The following is a 14,813-nucleotide window of genomic DNA, read 5'->3' on the forward strand; positions in this document are numbered from 1 at the left end:
CTAAAATTATTGAATCCAGTTGATGCAGTCAAGGTAAACCGGATTTTGATATAACTCTTCATTAGGTAATTCAAATTTTCTTGTAAAATTTTTATTTTCAGATTTTATTATCCTTGAGAATATTGACAAAGATGTTTGCTTCCATATATAATATTGGTTGAGAATTTTCTTAGTTTGGGATTCCTAATCCCATCCTAGTGGAAGTTACAACTAGGGCTGTGCAATCGGTCGGTTCGGTTCCGAACCGAACCGAACCGATAAAACCGAAAACCGATTTGTTAAAATTTATAAAACCGAATAAACCGATTATGAAGGTATAACCGAACCGAATCGAACCGATAAAAATCGGTTCGGTTCGGTTTAAACCGAAATTTGTATTTTTTTTTAATTTTTTATTTCTAATTTCAACAAAATAATTTAATAAACCGAAATCTGTCGAAATAGCGGAGTTGCAGCTGCGCCTTTCGTTCCTCACTTTGCTTTTTTTTTTTTTTTTTCCCTCTTTCGTTCCTCACTTTCCCTCTGTTTCTAGCTTCCCAAACACCTCCGTTCCTCATAATCTTGTGGCTTAACTGATGATATAAATTAAACATAATTCAAGAAGCAAAAACTATAATTTCAAAAGATCAACTATTCACCTCTGGACGAATATCAACAGTAAACATGCTGCATAATTGGTTGAGGCAAATGCCTGGAATTAATTTCCTTCCCAAATATACATGAACCCATACCAGAAACCTATACCCAACCCAAGACAAACAAATATTAAAAGTAACACAAATTGCCAAAAGCGGTAGTACCTCTGCTCTCAAGAGATCAGTCCATGGTCGGCGGCGAAACTCAGCAAATCGACGGGAAAGAGGTTGATGGTCGACGGTCGGCGGTCGACGAGAAAAAGATTGACGATCGATGTGAAAGAGAGAGAGATTAATGGGATTTGATGATTGATTTGTTAGGGATTCGGATTCGACTATGAGAGTGTGGAGAGGTCAGGGGGACGAATCGGGATTTGGGAGAATAGGGGTTCGGGGGGGGGGGGGAATCGGGAGATTGGAGGAGAATGTTGGAGAACGCCAGAACGGATGGAGGGTTTCTTGGAGGAGAATGTTGGAGAACGCCAGAACGGGATGGAGGGTTTCTTGGAGGAGAATGAGGGTTTCTGCGAAAGGGATGGACTTCATTACATTCTGGGTTGGGGTGCTGGGTTGGGTTGGGTAAGATAAGCCAGGCTCAGGGGACGGCTCGGGCATCAACTAAATCGGTTTTTCGGTTTGATCGGTTATTTAACACGTTTAAACCGAACCGAACCGAAAACCGAATAATTTTAAATATACTAACCGAAACAAACCGATCAATCCGATTAACCGAACTGAAAAACCGAAATTAATCGGTTCGGTTCGGTTTTTCGGTTTAAACCGAAAAATGCTCTCCCCTAGTTACAACCTTCTGTTCTCTTTTTCTACTCCCTTAAAGTTTACACCCTTGTATGTTTCTATAATCGTTAAGCCCCCAATTCTTTTGCCTCAAAACTAACACATCCTAAGACTAATACTTGAATTTCCTTGTTTTGATCAGTCTCAACATGTCCAAGACCTTGTCATATAGCTGATCCAGTTAGTTTGGGAATTACTTTAAGGAGTTCAGTTGAGTTGAGTATGGGTGTATTGTTACTTTAGAAGATATAATTTTCTAGCTATTCTATCTTGGATTGATTGATACAGCTGAACCTTGGGTGTAATTCTGTTTGATCCCAAGTTCATCCAAGATCAATGATGCTTCTCAGGAGGGCTTTAGGAGGCTTAATTTAGTAGTATCAAAATTTTTTTGGAGAATCAGAAAGAAAAAGGTGGAAAAAAATAAGGAGGGAGGTCGATTGAGGGAGAAAGGAAGAGAGGAAGAAGTAGAATGTAGTTAAATGATCGAGGAGAAATTATATGTTATTCAAAACTGAAATGGATTATATCAAATAGATCCTTTTTTTCTCTCTTCACTATTTCACTTGCTTTCTCTATTAGATTTCCTCAAAAGAACCCTAAATTTTCCTGGGATCGCTACTCATAGGCAGTACTTGCAAACCTGCTTTATGAACCTCCCAGATTCTTGCCTTCTCTCATTTTATTTGGTCTCCCGTCATACCCCTTTTGCAAACCCAAGCTACCACGTGATCCCGTGTCGTCCCTTAGTCTACGACAGAGCATTCGATTTCAACTGATTCCGAACCAAACCAAAATTGGAATACCAATTTCAAGTGTATTGCAAACTGAAAATAAAGAGAACTGAATGAATTTAGTTTGGTTTGCAATGTTGGTTTTTAAATAGAGCCTTTTGAGATTCTTTTTGTAAATAGCCTAGATTTGTAGTGATATTTAAGGATATAGTTATGTGATATGATTGGGACATGATTATGTTATAATTAGAGAATTAATTTATTTTCTTATCTAATATGTACTCTTGTAAATAGTATATATACCCCAATTGACTTGAGGGGAATAATTAAGTATTTTTCTCAAAGCTTCTGCTTTCTTCTTCTTTCTTTTCATCATTGGTTTCATGGTATTAGAGCCAAGAAACTTGGTTCACCTGTGAGTGGCAGATCTGCCACCTTACTTTGGAGAATTTTTGGAAATCAGTTGGTCTTACCACCTAGCCCATCCTCCTCGCTGGCTTCTGATCGGCCGCCCGGTGAAGCACCTCTGCCGAAACTGGTCCCATGCGCCGCCCAAAGCAATCTACCTCCGGTACACGCGTTGGCGCGTGAATCGTCCTTCGGCGACCGTTTCACGCCGGCGACTCTTCCTCCAGCATCGCCTGGCGCCAACGACTCTAGCCCAATGGGTCCGGTCAACTGCCCAGCCCATCTTCACATGCCCCTTGTGAACAAAAACGTCGGATTTACTGTTCACTACCTTTGGGACTGTTGGTCACGTCCTGAAGCAGGTTCCTTTCTTCAAACTCTCTCTCTCAACGTGTCTCAGAAGCATATAACTCGAAATACAGTTCACATGACCCAATCAAATAGAGTAGACTCACGTTCCAAACCGAATTCATTCACTCTAAATGAAGCAGAGTACAGAGAATATCTACATTTCCGAGCTACTCAGCAACATTCTTCTCCAAACATTGCTCATTGTAGTGACTCTTTTGCTTATCTAATCAAGTCTTTACCTATTAGTTCATGGATCCTCGACTCTGGTGCTTCTGATCATATTTCTGGTAATTCCAATCTTTTCTCTGCTCTTGTTTCACCTTTTACACCATCTAAAGTCATATTAGCTAATGGTACACAAACTCAAGTTAAAGGGATAAGTGACTTATATCTCCTTCCTTCTCTCCCCTTGACTAATGTTTTATTCACCCCTGAATGTCCATACAACCTAATCTCTGTTAGCAAATTGACTAGAGATCTTCACTGTTCAGTCATCTTTACTGTTGAATCTGTGGTTGTGCAGGACCAAAGTACTGGAAAGATGATCGGAGCAGGATATGAGTCACACGGATTATATTATTTTTCCACGTCTAACCCTCCAAGTGCTTTTGTGCCTACCACTTCTGCTGAACTCATTCATAGTCATTGGGGACACGCAAATCTGAACAAGTTACAAAAACGGGTTCCTAATCTCTCTTCCTTGCCTTCTTTAGAATGTGAGTCTTGTCAACTTGGGAACCAAACTCAAGCTTCTTTTCCCAAGCGGGTCAATAATAGGGCCACTTCTATGTTTGACATTGTTCATTCAGATATTTGGGGTTCAAGTCGGGTTAGTACAATTCTGGGATTTTAATATTTTGTTACTTTTATTGATGACTAATCTCGTTGCACTTGGCTTTTTTTGATGAAGAATCGTTTTGAGTTGTTCTCTATTTTTCAAAAATTTTATGCTGAAATCTATAATCAATGTGGTGTTCACATTAAGGTATTGCGAAATGATAATGCAAGAGAATATTTGTCTTTCTCATTCACTCATTTCTTATCTACTCAGGGTATTATTCTTCACCAGACTTCTTGTTCTCATACTCCAGAACAAAATGGGATTGCCGAGTGAAAAAATCGGCATTTGATTGAAACAGCCCGCTCTTTACTTATACATCACAATGTTCCGTTGCGTTTTTGGAGGGAAGCTGTCCTTACTGTCCCTTACTTGATTAACAGAATGCCTTCATCTGTTTTGCACCATCAAAGTCCTCATTTTGTTCTATTTCCTGACTAGAATTCCACCCAGTTGTCTCTGCGTGTTTTCGGGTGTATATGCTTTGTTCATGATCATACTCTTGGCAAAGATAAACTCCAGTCCAAATCGGTTAAATGTGTCTTTCTCGGCTATTCACAGCTCGAAAAAGATTACAAATGCTATAATTCTACTACTAACAGATATTTTTGTGTCTGCATATGTCACTTTTTTTAAACCTCTCCTTACTTTTCTTTGAGTCTAGCACATAAAACCTTTGTTCCTAAAGTTTTGCCTATACCTCTGACTCTTATCTCTCCTTTGCCTCAAGTGTGTCATTTCCCACCTTTATGCCACCTCTTCAGGTCTACACACGTCGGCCTCACCCATCTACTAATAACAATGACATTTCTCTCCCTAATGCAGGTACTTTCAATGACTCACCTCCCGTTCCATCTTCATCTACTTCGGTCATGCCTTCAGCAGCAACAACTACTCCTCCTCTTGCTCTTCGAAAAGGTATTCGCTCTTCTCGAAATCCTCATCCCATTTATAATTTTGTAAGTTACCATTTTTTGTCTCCTTATTATACTTTTATTTCTGTTGTGTCTGCTGTCTCTATACCCAAGAAAGTTAGAGAAACATTGGATCATCCTGGTTGGTGTAATGCTATGGTTGAGGAAATGACTGCTCTTCATAACAATGGAACTTGGGAACTGGTATCTTTACTGCCTGGCAAATCTACTGTTGGTTGCCAATGGGTTTACGCAATTAAGGTGGGACCTGATGGCAAAATTGACCACCTTAAAGCTCGCCTTGTAGCTAAAGGTTACACACAGATCTTTGGACTTGATTACAGTGATACTTTCTCTCCAGTAGCCAAGATAGCTTCTATTCGCCTCCTTATCTCATTGGCTGTAATTAATCACTGGAACCTTCATCAACTGGACATTAAAAATGCTTTTCTTCATGGAGAGCTCGTCGAAGAAGTTTACATGGAGCAACCTTCAGGATTTATTGCGCAGGGGAGTTAGACTTAGTGTGCCATCTTCGGTGCTCTTTGTATGGACTAAAACGGTCTTCAAGAGCATGGTTTGGATGATTCAGCACTGTAGTTCAATAGTTTGGAATGTCTCGGAGTAATTCTGATCATTCTATATTTTTTCATCATAATGGTGATAGATGCATCTATTCGGTGGTCTATGTTGATGATATTGAGTGATCATGATGGAATCACTCAGTCTAAGCAACATTTGTTCAGTCATTTCCAAACAAAAGATTTGGGGAAATTGAAATATTTCTTGGGGATTGAAGTGGCACAGTGGGAAATTGAAGTATTTCTTGGGGATTGAAGTGGCACAGTCTAAAACAGGTATTGCGATTTCTCAACGGAAATATGTTTTGGATATATTAGACTGTAGACATGTGGATACTCCCATGGATCCAAATATCAAGCTTTCCTGAACAGGGGAGCCACTTAAAGATCTTGCTAGATACAGAATATTAGTTGGCAAGCTCAATTATCTCACTATCACTCGATCAGATATCTCTTTTGCTGTAAGTATGGTTAGTCAATTTCTTCAAACCCCATGCCGTAGTCACTGGGATGCAGTTATTCGCATTCTTAGATATATCAAATGAGTTTCAGGACAGAGGCTACTCTATGAGGACAAGGGTCACTTACAAATTGTTGGCTATTATGATGTAGATTGGACAGGTTCCCTTTCAGATAGACGATCTACTTCAGGATATTGTATTATGATTGGAGGGAATCTTATATTCTGGAAAAGTAAAAAACAGGGTGTGGTTGCAAGATCAAGTGCAGAAGCAGAATATCGAGCTATGGCTTTAGCAACATGCGAACTCATTTGGTTGAAACAACTCCTTCAAGAATTGAAATATAGGGATATTGGCCAAATGAAGCTTATATGTGATAATAAAGCCGCTCTTCATATTGCATCAAATCCAGTTTTTCATGAAAGGACGAAGCATATAGAGGTGGATTGCCATTTTATTAGGCAAAAAAATGAGTCGGGATGCATTTCTACTAGTTTTGTCAACTCGAATAATCAACTAGCTGATGTTTTCACAAAATCTCTTCGAGGTTCACGAAATCGAGTATATTTGTAACAAGCTTGGAGCATATGACATGTATGCACCAACTTGAGAGGGAGTGTTAAAGTTCTTGCTGTAAATAACCTAAATTTGTAGTGATAATTAGAGATATGATTATGTGATATGATTGAGATATGATTAGGCTATAATTAGGAAATTAATTTATTTTCTTACCTAATATGTAATTGTGTAAGTAGTATATATACCCCCATTGACTTGAGGGGAATAATTAAGTAAAATTTACTTAATTATTTACTTTCCTAAGATTAAGCAATTAACCCATCTATCAGTTATGGTAACAGGAGAAGGTGCTTTATAAAAAACTAGTAAAAGTATGAGGATTACCTGTCATGTAATTTGTGACACAAAATCAATGACCTATTTTTATGAGGGGGAGATAAGGTAAGTTTTACTTGTCTTAGCAATAACAGCTACTGGAGTGGATCTTTTCAACAGATTCTAATACTAAGCATATTCTTCAACTGAGATGGAAACAATGTTCTCATTGGAAGAGCTGGATGCAACAACATTTGCAGTCCTTTGATTCTTGCTCATCGATTTCTTGCAATGTTTCTTTATGTGGCTAAGTTTCTTGCAATAGTAACAAATAATATCACTTGAATCACTGTTTTTTACGGCATTGCCACTCTTATGGACATTTTTCTTCCCAACATCACCCCCTCCTCCTTTAACAACTAAAACCTTAGGCTGTATTTTCTACTCGGAGCAATGTGCTGAAGACTTCTTGAAGTGAGTAAAGCTCGGGACTGGAAAGAACCTAAGATTTGGCAGTCTCATATTCTGGAGGGAACTAGCTAAAAAACTCATAATTGCCATATGTTCTCTTTGAGTGTGCTACTTTGTATTAAAAGACAACAGAACATTTAACTCTTCATACAGTTTCTTAAATTCCATGAAGTGGGCTGTGAGTGATTTGCTCCCTTTATCAGCACAATAAAATGATTGACACACATCATATATTTGAGATATGTGGCCCTTGCCAAAATACAAAAACTTTAATATTCCATTAGTTCTTTCACAAGTTCACAATGATCAACTAAACCAACGACCTCACTATCGATTGAATTCATGATCTATAAAGGCAAACGAGCATCATCCCAAAGCCAAGCTTGTCTAGTATTATCAGGGTAGGGATCTTCCGTTAAATAGTCATCCTTTTCAACACTTTGCAAATACACTCTAATTTTCAGACTCCACTCTAAATAATTAGGCTCTTTCAACCTATGTTCAGTAATTTTTGTAGGGGCAGAAATAATTTCAATGAGATGAGATTTACTATCTGAAGCCATTTCAATCAATACTAGTGAAGAAAAGAAATTCAGAAGAATTTTGGGGGGAATTTTGTATTCTGTTCTAATTGAATTGATCTTTACAAGGTTTGAGTATTTATACACATAATCAATCTAAATTAGGAATATTTACAATAAGAATAAAATCTCTATAATCAAACCTAATTAGGATTCCAAATATCTGAATTATCCTAATTAGGAACCTTCTATATTGGTTAACACTCCCCTTCAAATTGGTGCATGGATATCACACATGCGCAACTTGGAAATCAAGGTGTGATAGGTTTTGTTGTTGAGCCTTTTGGTAAACACATCAGCTAGCTGTTTATCGAAAGTCACATGATCTAATCTCAAGAAACCATTTATTAACTTCTCTTTAATGAAATATCGATCAATCTTTACGTGCTTCGTTCGGTCATGTTGAACCGGATTGTGAGCTATACTGATGGCAACTTTGTTGTCAAAGTACAAGAGGAGTTTGTCCCTCTCCAATAGTTTCAATTTCTCCAACAATCTCTGTAACCAGAGGAGTTCACAACCTTGTACCATCGCTCTATATTCTGCCTCAACACTTGATCGAGTAACAACACTTTGCTTTTTTACTTCTCTAAGCGACAAGATTTCCTCTAAGTGTGCATTAATCACTAGTCGACCTCCTATCATCAAGAAATCCAGTCCAATCTGCATCTGTGAATGCGTGTATGCGGAGATGATCGTGTTTAGAGAATATGAGACCTTTTCTAGGAGCAAGACTTAAGTATTGCAAAATGCGAAAAATAGATTACATGTGAGACTCACGAGGATCATGCATAAATTGACTGACTAAGCTAACTGCATATGCTATATCTAGTCAAGTATGTGAAAGATGAATCAGTCTGCCTACTAATCTGATATCTGTCAATATCCACTGATTCAACAATCCCTGTTTGTAGCTTGTGGCTGTTCTCAATAGAAGGTTCTGCTGGTTTGCAGCCTAATATATTAGTTTGTTTGAAAAGATTCAGAATGTATTTTCTCTAAGAAATAAAGATTTTCTTTTTTTGATCTAGCAACCTCGATTCCCAGGAAATATTAAATTTTTCCTAGATCTTTAATTACGAATTACTGAACCAAAAGCTTTTTCAGCCGAGTATTTCTTTAATATTATCTCCTGTCATTACTATTTCATTAACGTAAACTATGAAAAGAGTAATTTTACCTTTGTAATGTCTGAGAAATAGGGTATGGTCAGTATTGCTCTGTTGATAGCCAAAACAAATCATAGGTTTGTTGAATTGATCAAACCAAGCTCTAGGTGATTACTTTAATCCATACAAAGCCTTTTTTAGTCTGCACAATTTTCCTTGTGTTTTTTTATCAACAAATTCAGGAGGGGTTTTCATATACACTTCCTCCTCAAAGTCATGGAGAAATGCATTTTTCACATCAAATTGCTGTAGGTCCTAGTCAAAATTAGCGGCGCAAGATAGCAATACTCAGCAAATGTCTTCTGGTAATCCACTCCATAGGTTTGAGTGTATCCCTTAGCAACTAGTGATCCATCTGCTTTGTGTTTTATAGTAAAACAACCATTTGCAGCCAACTAGTTTTTTCCCCTGTGGAAGAGACATCAACTCTCACGTCTCATTTTTAGCTAAGACTTTCATTTTTTTCAATCATTGCTTTTTTTCAATTAGAATTTTTGAGAGCTTCCTTCCAATCTTATGGGATAGACACGGAGGAAATATACAAGATAAACGCTCTATAGAACAAAGACAGAGAATTATAAAAGAGAAAGTTAGAAATAGTGTTTTGTGCAAGACCTAACTTCTTTTCTTTGAGTAATTGGTTTATTTAGATCATCAATGGACTCAAGGTTTAGGGATAACTCACCAAATAGAGAAAGGAAGATTCATGACACTGAGTAAGCTGCACAATGACTTTTTCTGCTTTCGTTGTGTCTCTTTTTGAGCATCTCCTTATATCTAGTTTATTCAAATGCCCAATTAACTTTCCCGATCACTAATAGTCTTTTTTTGTATAGTAGTCTTCTCTAGAGTAAAACGCTCTAGAGTTATAGGACTAGGAATCATCTCTTCTTTATAGGACTAGGAATTATCTCTTCTTTATAGGACTAGGAATCATCTCTTCTTTATAGGACTAGGAATCATCTCTTCTTTATAGGACTAGGAATCATCTCTTCTTTCTCATTGTTATTCCCTGAAGAAGTGATGTGGTAGTACTAAAGTAAGATTCAGTCTCTCTAAATGTAACATCCATATTGACATGACAAAGTATTTTGTAGATGGAAGGTGATAACACTTATAACCTTTGTGTATGGGAGAGTATTCAACAAACACACATTTAAGAGCCCTCGGATCAAGCTTCCCAAAACACGTGCATCCAAACATCTTTAGTGGAACAGTATATGTATTTTTCCCTTATAATACCTCTAAAGGGCTTTTAAAGGTAAGAGCGTTGAGAGACATTTTATTAATGAGATTAGTTGCGGTTAAAACTGCATCTCTCCAATAAGTTTTTGAAAGGTTTATGGTAAAAAGGAGAGATCGAACTACTTCCAACATGTGCTTATTTTTTCTTTTAACAACACTATTTTGGGCACTAGTGTAAGGACAACTAATTTGATGCAGTATCCCAATAGACTCCAAATAAATAGAAAAAGGGTTATTTATGTACTCTGTACCATTATTTTAGCATCAAATTGAGTACAGATCATCTTGTAAAAAGATTGAAAGCAAGAAACTACATCACTTTTTGCCTTTATCAAATAAACCCAAGTCATGCTAGTTCAACAATCAATAAAATAATAATAAACCAACGATTACCAGATAGTGAGACTGTTTGAGTAAGTCCTCAAACATCGGAATGGATGGTCACAAAAGGGATTGTACTCCTATTGTTACTGTAGGAATAAGAGGTTCTTGTATTCATACTCACAAGTATTACAAACTAAAGAACCACATTGAGTTTTGGAAAATAAATCAGGATAAATTTTCTTTAAAACAAAGAAAGATTGGTATCTTAACCGTCGATGCTACTGTATAATTTTCTGGTTGACATTTTGATTTATTCCACAAAGAGCCTGAGATAAATTTAAACTCAGATTCCCTTTCAACATATATAAGTCATCATCGTGCAGTCTACTATTGTCAATCATCTTCCCAATTTGAAGGTCCTGAATAATATAATAGTCAGGAAAAAAATTTAATTTTATAGTTTAGTGCTTTGGTGAGAGCACTAACAAATGAAATATTAACAGGAAAACAAGAAATATGAAGAATAGATGATAGCTTGATATTTGAAGTATAAACAACCATCAGCTTTTTTGACAATATTCTTTTGTAAATATGGAAGATAATTAAAGAAACTCTTAGAGGAGCCCGTCATATGTCTATTTGCACCAAAATTAATAATTCATGGAGCAAAATCAATAGATGAAATGAAAGTATTATCAAAGGCCCTTACATTTTCTACACTAGTCACTTTCTTGCCTGCCATTTCAAGGAGAAGAAAAAACTATCTTTCTTTTTCTGTCAAAACAAGTAAAGAACTACTGTTCACCAGAAAAGCAGAGGCGAAAAGCCATGGGACTGGAGTGGTCAGAGGCGCGACGTAAAGGGGAGGTCGTCGGAAAAGAGCAATGTCGAAAAAGGGCACCAGAGAAGGACCTATGCGCCAGCGCGTGAAAATGACGCTGAGACTGTGGTAGCGTGTGAGATCATGCGCATGGCTGGAATGGAAGCGCATCGCCAGGAAAAGGCTAGAAATCCAATGGATATTCTATTGGTATCGATGTCGATTAACTTCCTTTATAGAGTCACCCAGAAGTTTGACTTATAAAAACCCACCCCAACTCTGTGAATAGTACGAGGAATCCTTATACCAAATGATGTTGGCAAAACTCTGATACCATAAAAAACTTTGGGATGAATTTTTAATTCTATTCTAAATGAATTAATTTTTATAAGGTTTGAATATTTATACACTAAAAATCAACCTTAATTAGGAATATTTATAATAAGAATAAAATCCTTATAATCAACCCCTATAATCAAGTCTAATTAGGATCCCAAAAATCTGAATCATTCTAATTAGGAACTTTCTATGTTGGTCAACATTCACCTTACAAGGCTCTTCTCCCCAATGATTCCATAATAAAAAACAAATCTCAAAACACTTCACCCAATATTAAGACACCTAAAAATATATCAGAACAAAGGAAACAGAATCTGACCCATGAACAGTAAAGGGGAAACCCAACTACTGCAGTGTCTGATGACCAAACCAACACGGAAACTGGCAGGAATCCATGAGGTAACCTCGGAACCGGAATAGAGACTTGCCGGAGGTGGCATGCTCCCTCATGTGCCAGCGCGTGAAATCTGCCACAGAAACTTTGAATGGTGTGTGGAGCTCACTCGCGTGCTGCTCGGTCACCAGTCTTTAAGGATCGGCCAGAAACTCACCCGTGCTTCTCCCTAGTGTGGTGGTGAGACAAAACCATCACCTAGAATGGTGACCCAAGCAAACAATTTCCTTGGAGAGAAAACCTAGATAGTTCAAATTTTCAGAACGAGCCAAAATGGCTTTGATACCATGTAATAGGACAAACGATTGGGTAAAAATTCTGTGTGTATTATTCTATGAATGATAGAGCTATATATACAAATTACAAGGGCTCGTACATGGTAAGAATATAAATCTCCTACAAATCTGCCTCCTAGAAATTAGTTCTATAATATGCTTTCTATACATGATAGGTAATCAATCACAGCTGTACATACTATAACACTTTTTAACCAATGCCGAGTGTTATAACCAAAGCAACCCGACATTGGTCGGTTTGGTTTGGTGCGGTTAGCCCTTAATAGTTAGTTTGGTTTTAGAAGTGATTGGGTTTTTCAATTTTTCTAGTTTGGTTCATTTCAAAACCAACTCTGAATACTCTCCTGCACCAAGCATCTATCCATCCAGTACCCAGTTTTGCCTAAATCCCAACCCTAGAAACTTGAAGCCAACAAGCAAAATTTCAAAAATTTAACAATCTTGCAGCTACAATTTAATTAATTCCGCAGCAACTAATTAACGAAAATTAAAAATGCCACAACAAAAAAATCAAATGATGTCGTATTGCCCACATTCTGTTCCTATCGATACCCACCCAATGCCTAAATGTCTAAATCAAAACAAGAAAATTTGTTGAAATAGTGGATCTAGAAGAATCTCAAAACCTTGCAGTTTCTCTTGCCATAGATGCTTACGAATGGGCATAGGAACGCAAAATCCTTAAGTTCTTCTACTTGCTGCCAGTACTCTAGCTCTCTTTTGCTAATTGGCTTTACTAATGATTAATTAGCTTTGTTAGGACCCATATTATGACTAGCATTTACTGCTGGGGAATAGATCAAATTTGGTTCAATTTTCAGTTTTTTTAATTAAAGTAACCAAATCGTAAAACCAAAATTTTCTTAAATTAATAACCAAAACCTAACTGATTTACTGGAAAACTAAAAAATTGAATTAAATTGGTTCAGTTTTTGGTTAAAACAAAACTCTGCTACCTAAACTTTCAATGTGGAAGTCCTACGTCAACTGGGTTTCACGTATCAAATGCTATCCTCATAGATAGTTCATGTGTTATCTTCTTAGGTTGATCCTGTTTTTACATTTGCATGTGCCGGCTTCTGGTGGGCAGTCTGACAATGAAAGGCAGAATCAACTCATCCATTCTATTCTGCTATTTTTAATACTAACAAATATGAATTTCTAATGTGGTGGATGTGTTTGTGCATATGTATGCATATGTAACTAACTGGAATTGCTGCTGTGCAGTTTCGTGAAGCGGCAAAGGAGAAGGATGATACTGCATTGCTCAAGATCATGTCAAACTATGGTATTTTGCACTTTTTTCTTAGGATCTTCCTTCGAGTTGTTATTGCAAATGTTTCAATAACTGGACTCATTTTGCAGGCGAAGAAGTAGTTACTGCATTAGGAAGTGAAGTTGATAGGCTTGAAAAGGAGATCCAGGAGCTTGTTCCTGGTATTCGGCATGTCGATATAGAAGCTCACAATCCAACAGGGCCAACCCCATGATTATAATGCTCATACATCACTATATTCTTGACTTTCCATACTACACCGCATGGATGAATATCATTCATGGAACAAGATACGGATGATAATTGGCATTCCGCATTTTTGCGCCAAGTGATTCCAATTCTGTTAAGATACGGATAGCTTCCATGGGATTAGTATATTATAAGAATTTGAGTGCTTGAGCAAATTTATTGGAAGTATCTAGACAAAGTTGAGCTTCCTTTGGTTTTTTTCATTAAATGAATTATTTTGTTAGAAAAGTTGCATGTATTGAATACAACTATAATCGTGGGAATGATATACTAGTCAATCTGGTTGAATTTAGATATCATTTTCATTCAATGAAAGCTGTTTTAGCTTTAGTCCATGTTATGGATCAATGATCAACTATTGCACGCTTTGGATTGTTGGAATTCTGTTGGAGACGGGGCTGCTAATATTATTTTAAATGGTCAACTTGGTCTTGATTACGGATTGATTTATGAAATATTGTTATCATTTTATTCATCAATTTTTTCCACTCTGTGTTTATAACCCAAAAGTACTCCATTGTCTTCTAAGAATACCAACAACAGGGAAATAAACCAACGTTAGCCATTCATGACAAAATATTAATACCTCTATCGCAAAACCCATTGCTACAATATAAAATGACAATAATTTCAAGCATCTTCGTACATAGCAGATCCCAACCTTGTCTCCCACCCTCAATTCTTCTCATCCACTCCATTATTCTCGTTTAATACCGCAAACATGCATCTTACCAATCTGATCTTCCTTGCTTTTGTTGCTTTATTGGTTCTGTCATTGATTGTACTCATAGCTCACTTGGTTCATCTCCTCTGGGTCCATCACTCCTCATATTTATGGGCTCGATTGAGGATATAGGTTTATAATATATGGGAGATCTACAGAATGGGTTTGTCTCTGATTGGGTGCAAATCAATGTTCTAGTTCAGTTTATCACACTTTTCACAATCTCACAGAAATTGAAACCTTGAAAACACGTAACAATGGGTTACAGGAAACTACAGTTTGCCTCTTGAGACTTTTTTTGGGGTTTTTTCTTGAGTGTAAACTCTTGTTCTGAAAGATGGATTTTGTTAATTTTTATTCTGGATTTCTTC

The 14,813-nt window shown here is 37.0% G+C and overlaps 1 protein-coding gene across 1 annotated transcript in view; it reads left to right on the top strand.

Moving 5' to 3' along the window:
• The window catches only part of LOC110611963 (metal tolerance protein C4), a 31,462-nt gene extending 17,265 nt beyond the window's left edge, over positions 1–14,197 (top strand). The window contains exons 12-13 of the mRNA XM_043954691.1: positions 13,421–13,481; positions 13,559–14,197. Of these exons, the coding sequence (XP_043810626.1) occupies positions 13,421–13,481; positions 13,559–13,683 (186 nt within the window). The 3' untranslated portion in view covers positions 13,684–14,197. The remainder of the gene's footprint in view (positions 1–13,420; positions 13,482–13,558) is intronic.
• Positions 14,198–14,813: the final 616 nt, after the last annotated feature.

Source organism: Manihot esculenta, chromosome 3 (genome assembly GCF_001659605.2).
Source record: "Manihot esculenta cultivar AM560-2 chromosome 3, M.esculenta_v8, whole genome shotgun sequence".
NCBI classification, from domain to species: domain Eukaryota; kingdom Viridiplantae; phylum Streptophyta; class Magnoliopsida; order Malpighiales; family Euphorbiaceae; genus Manihot; species Manihot esculenta.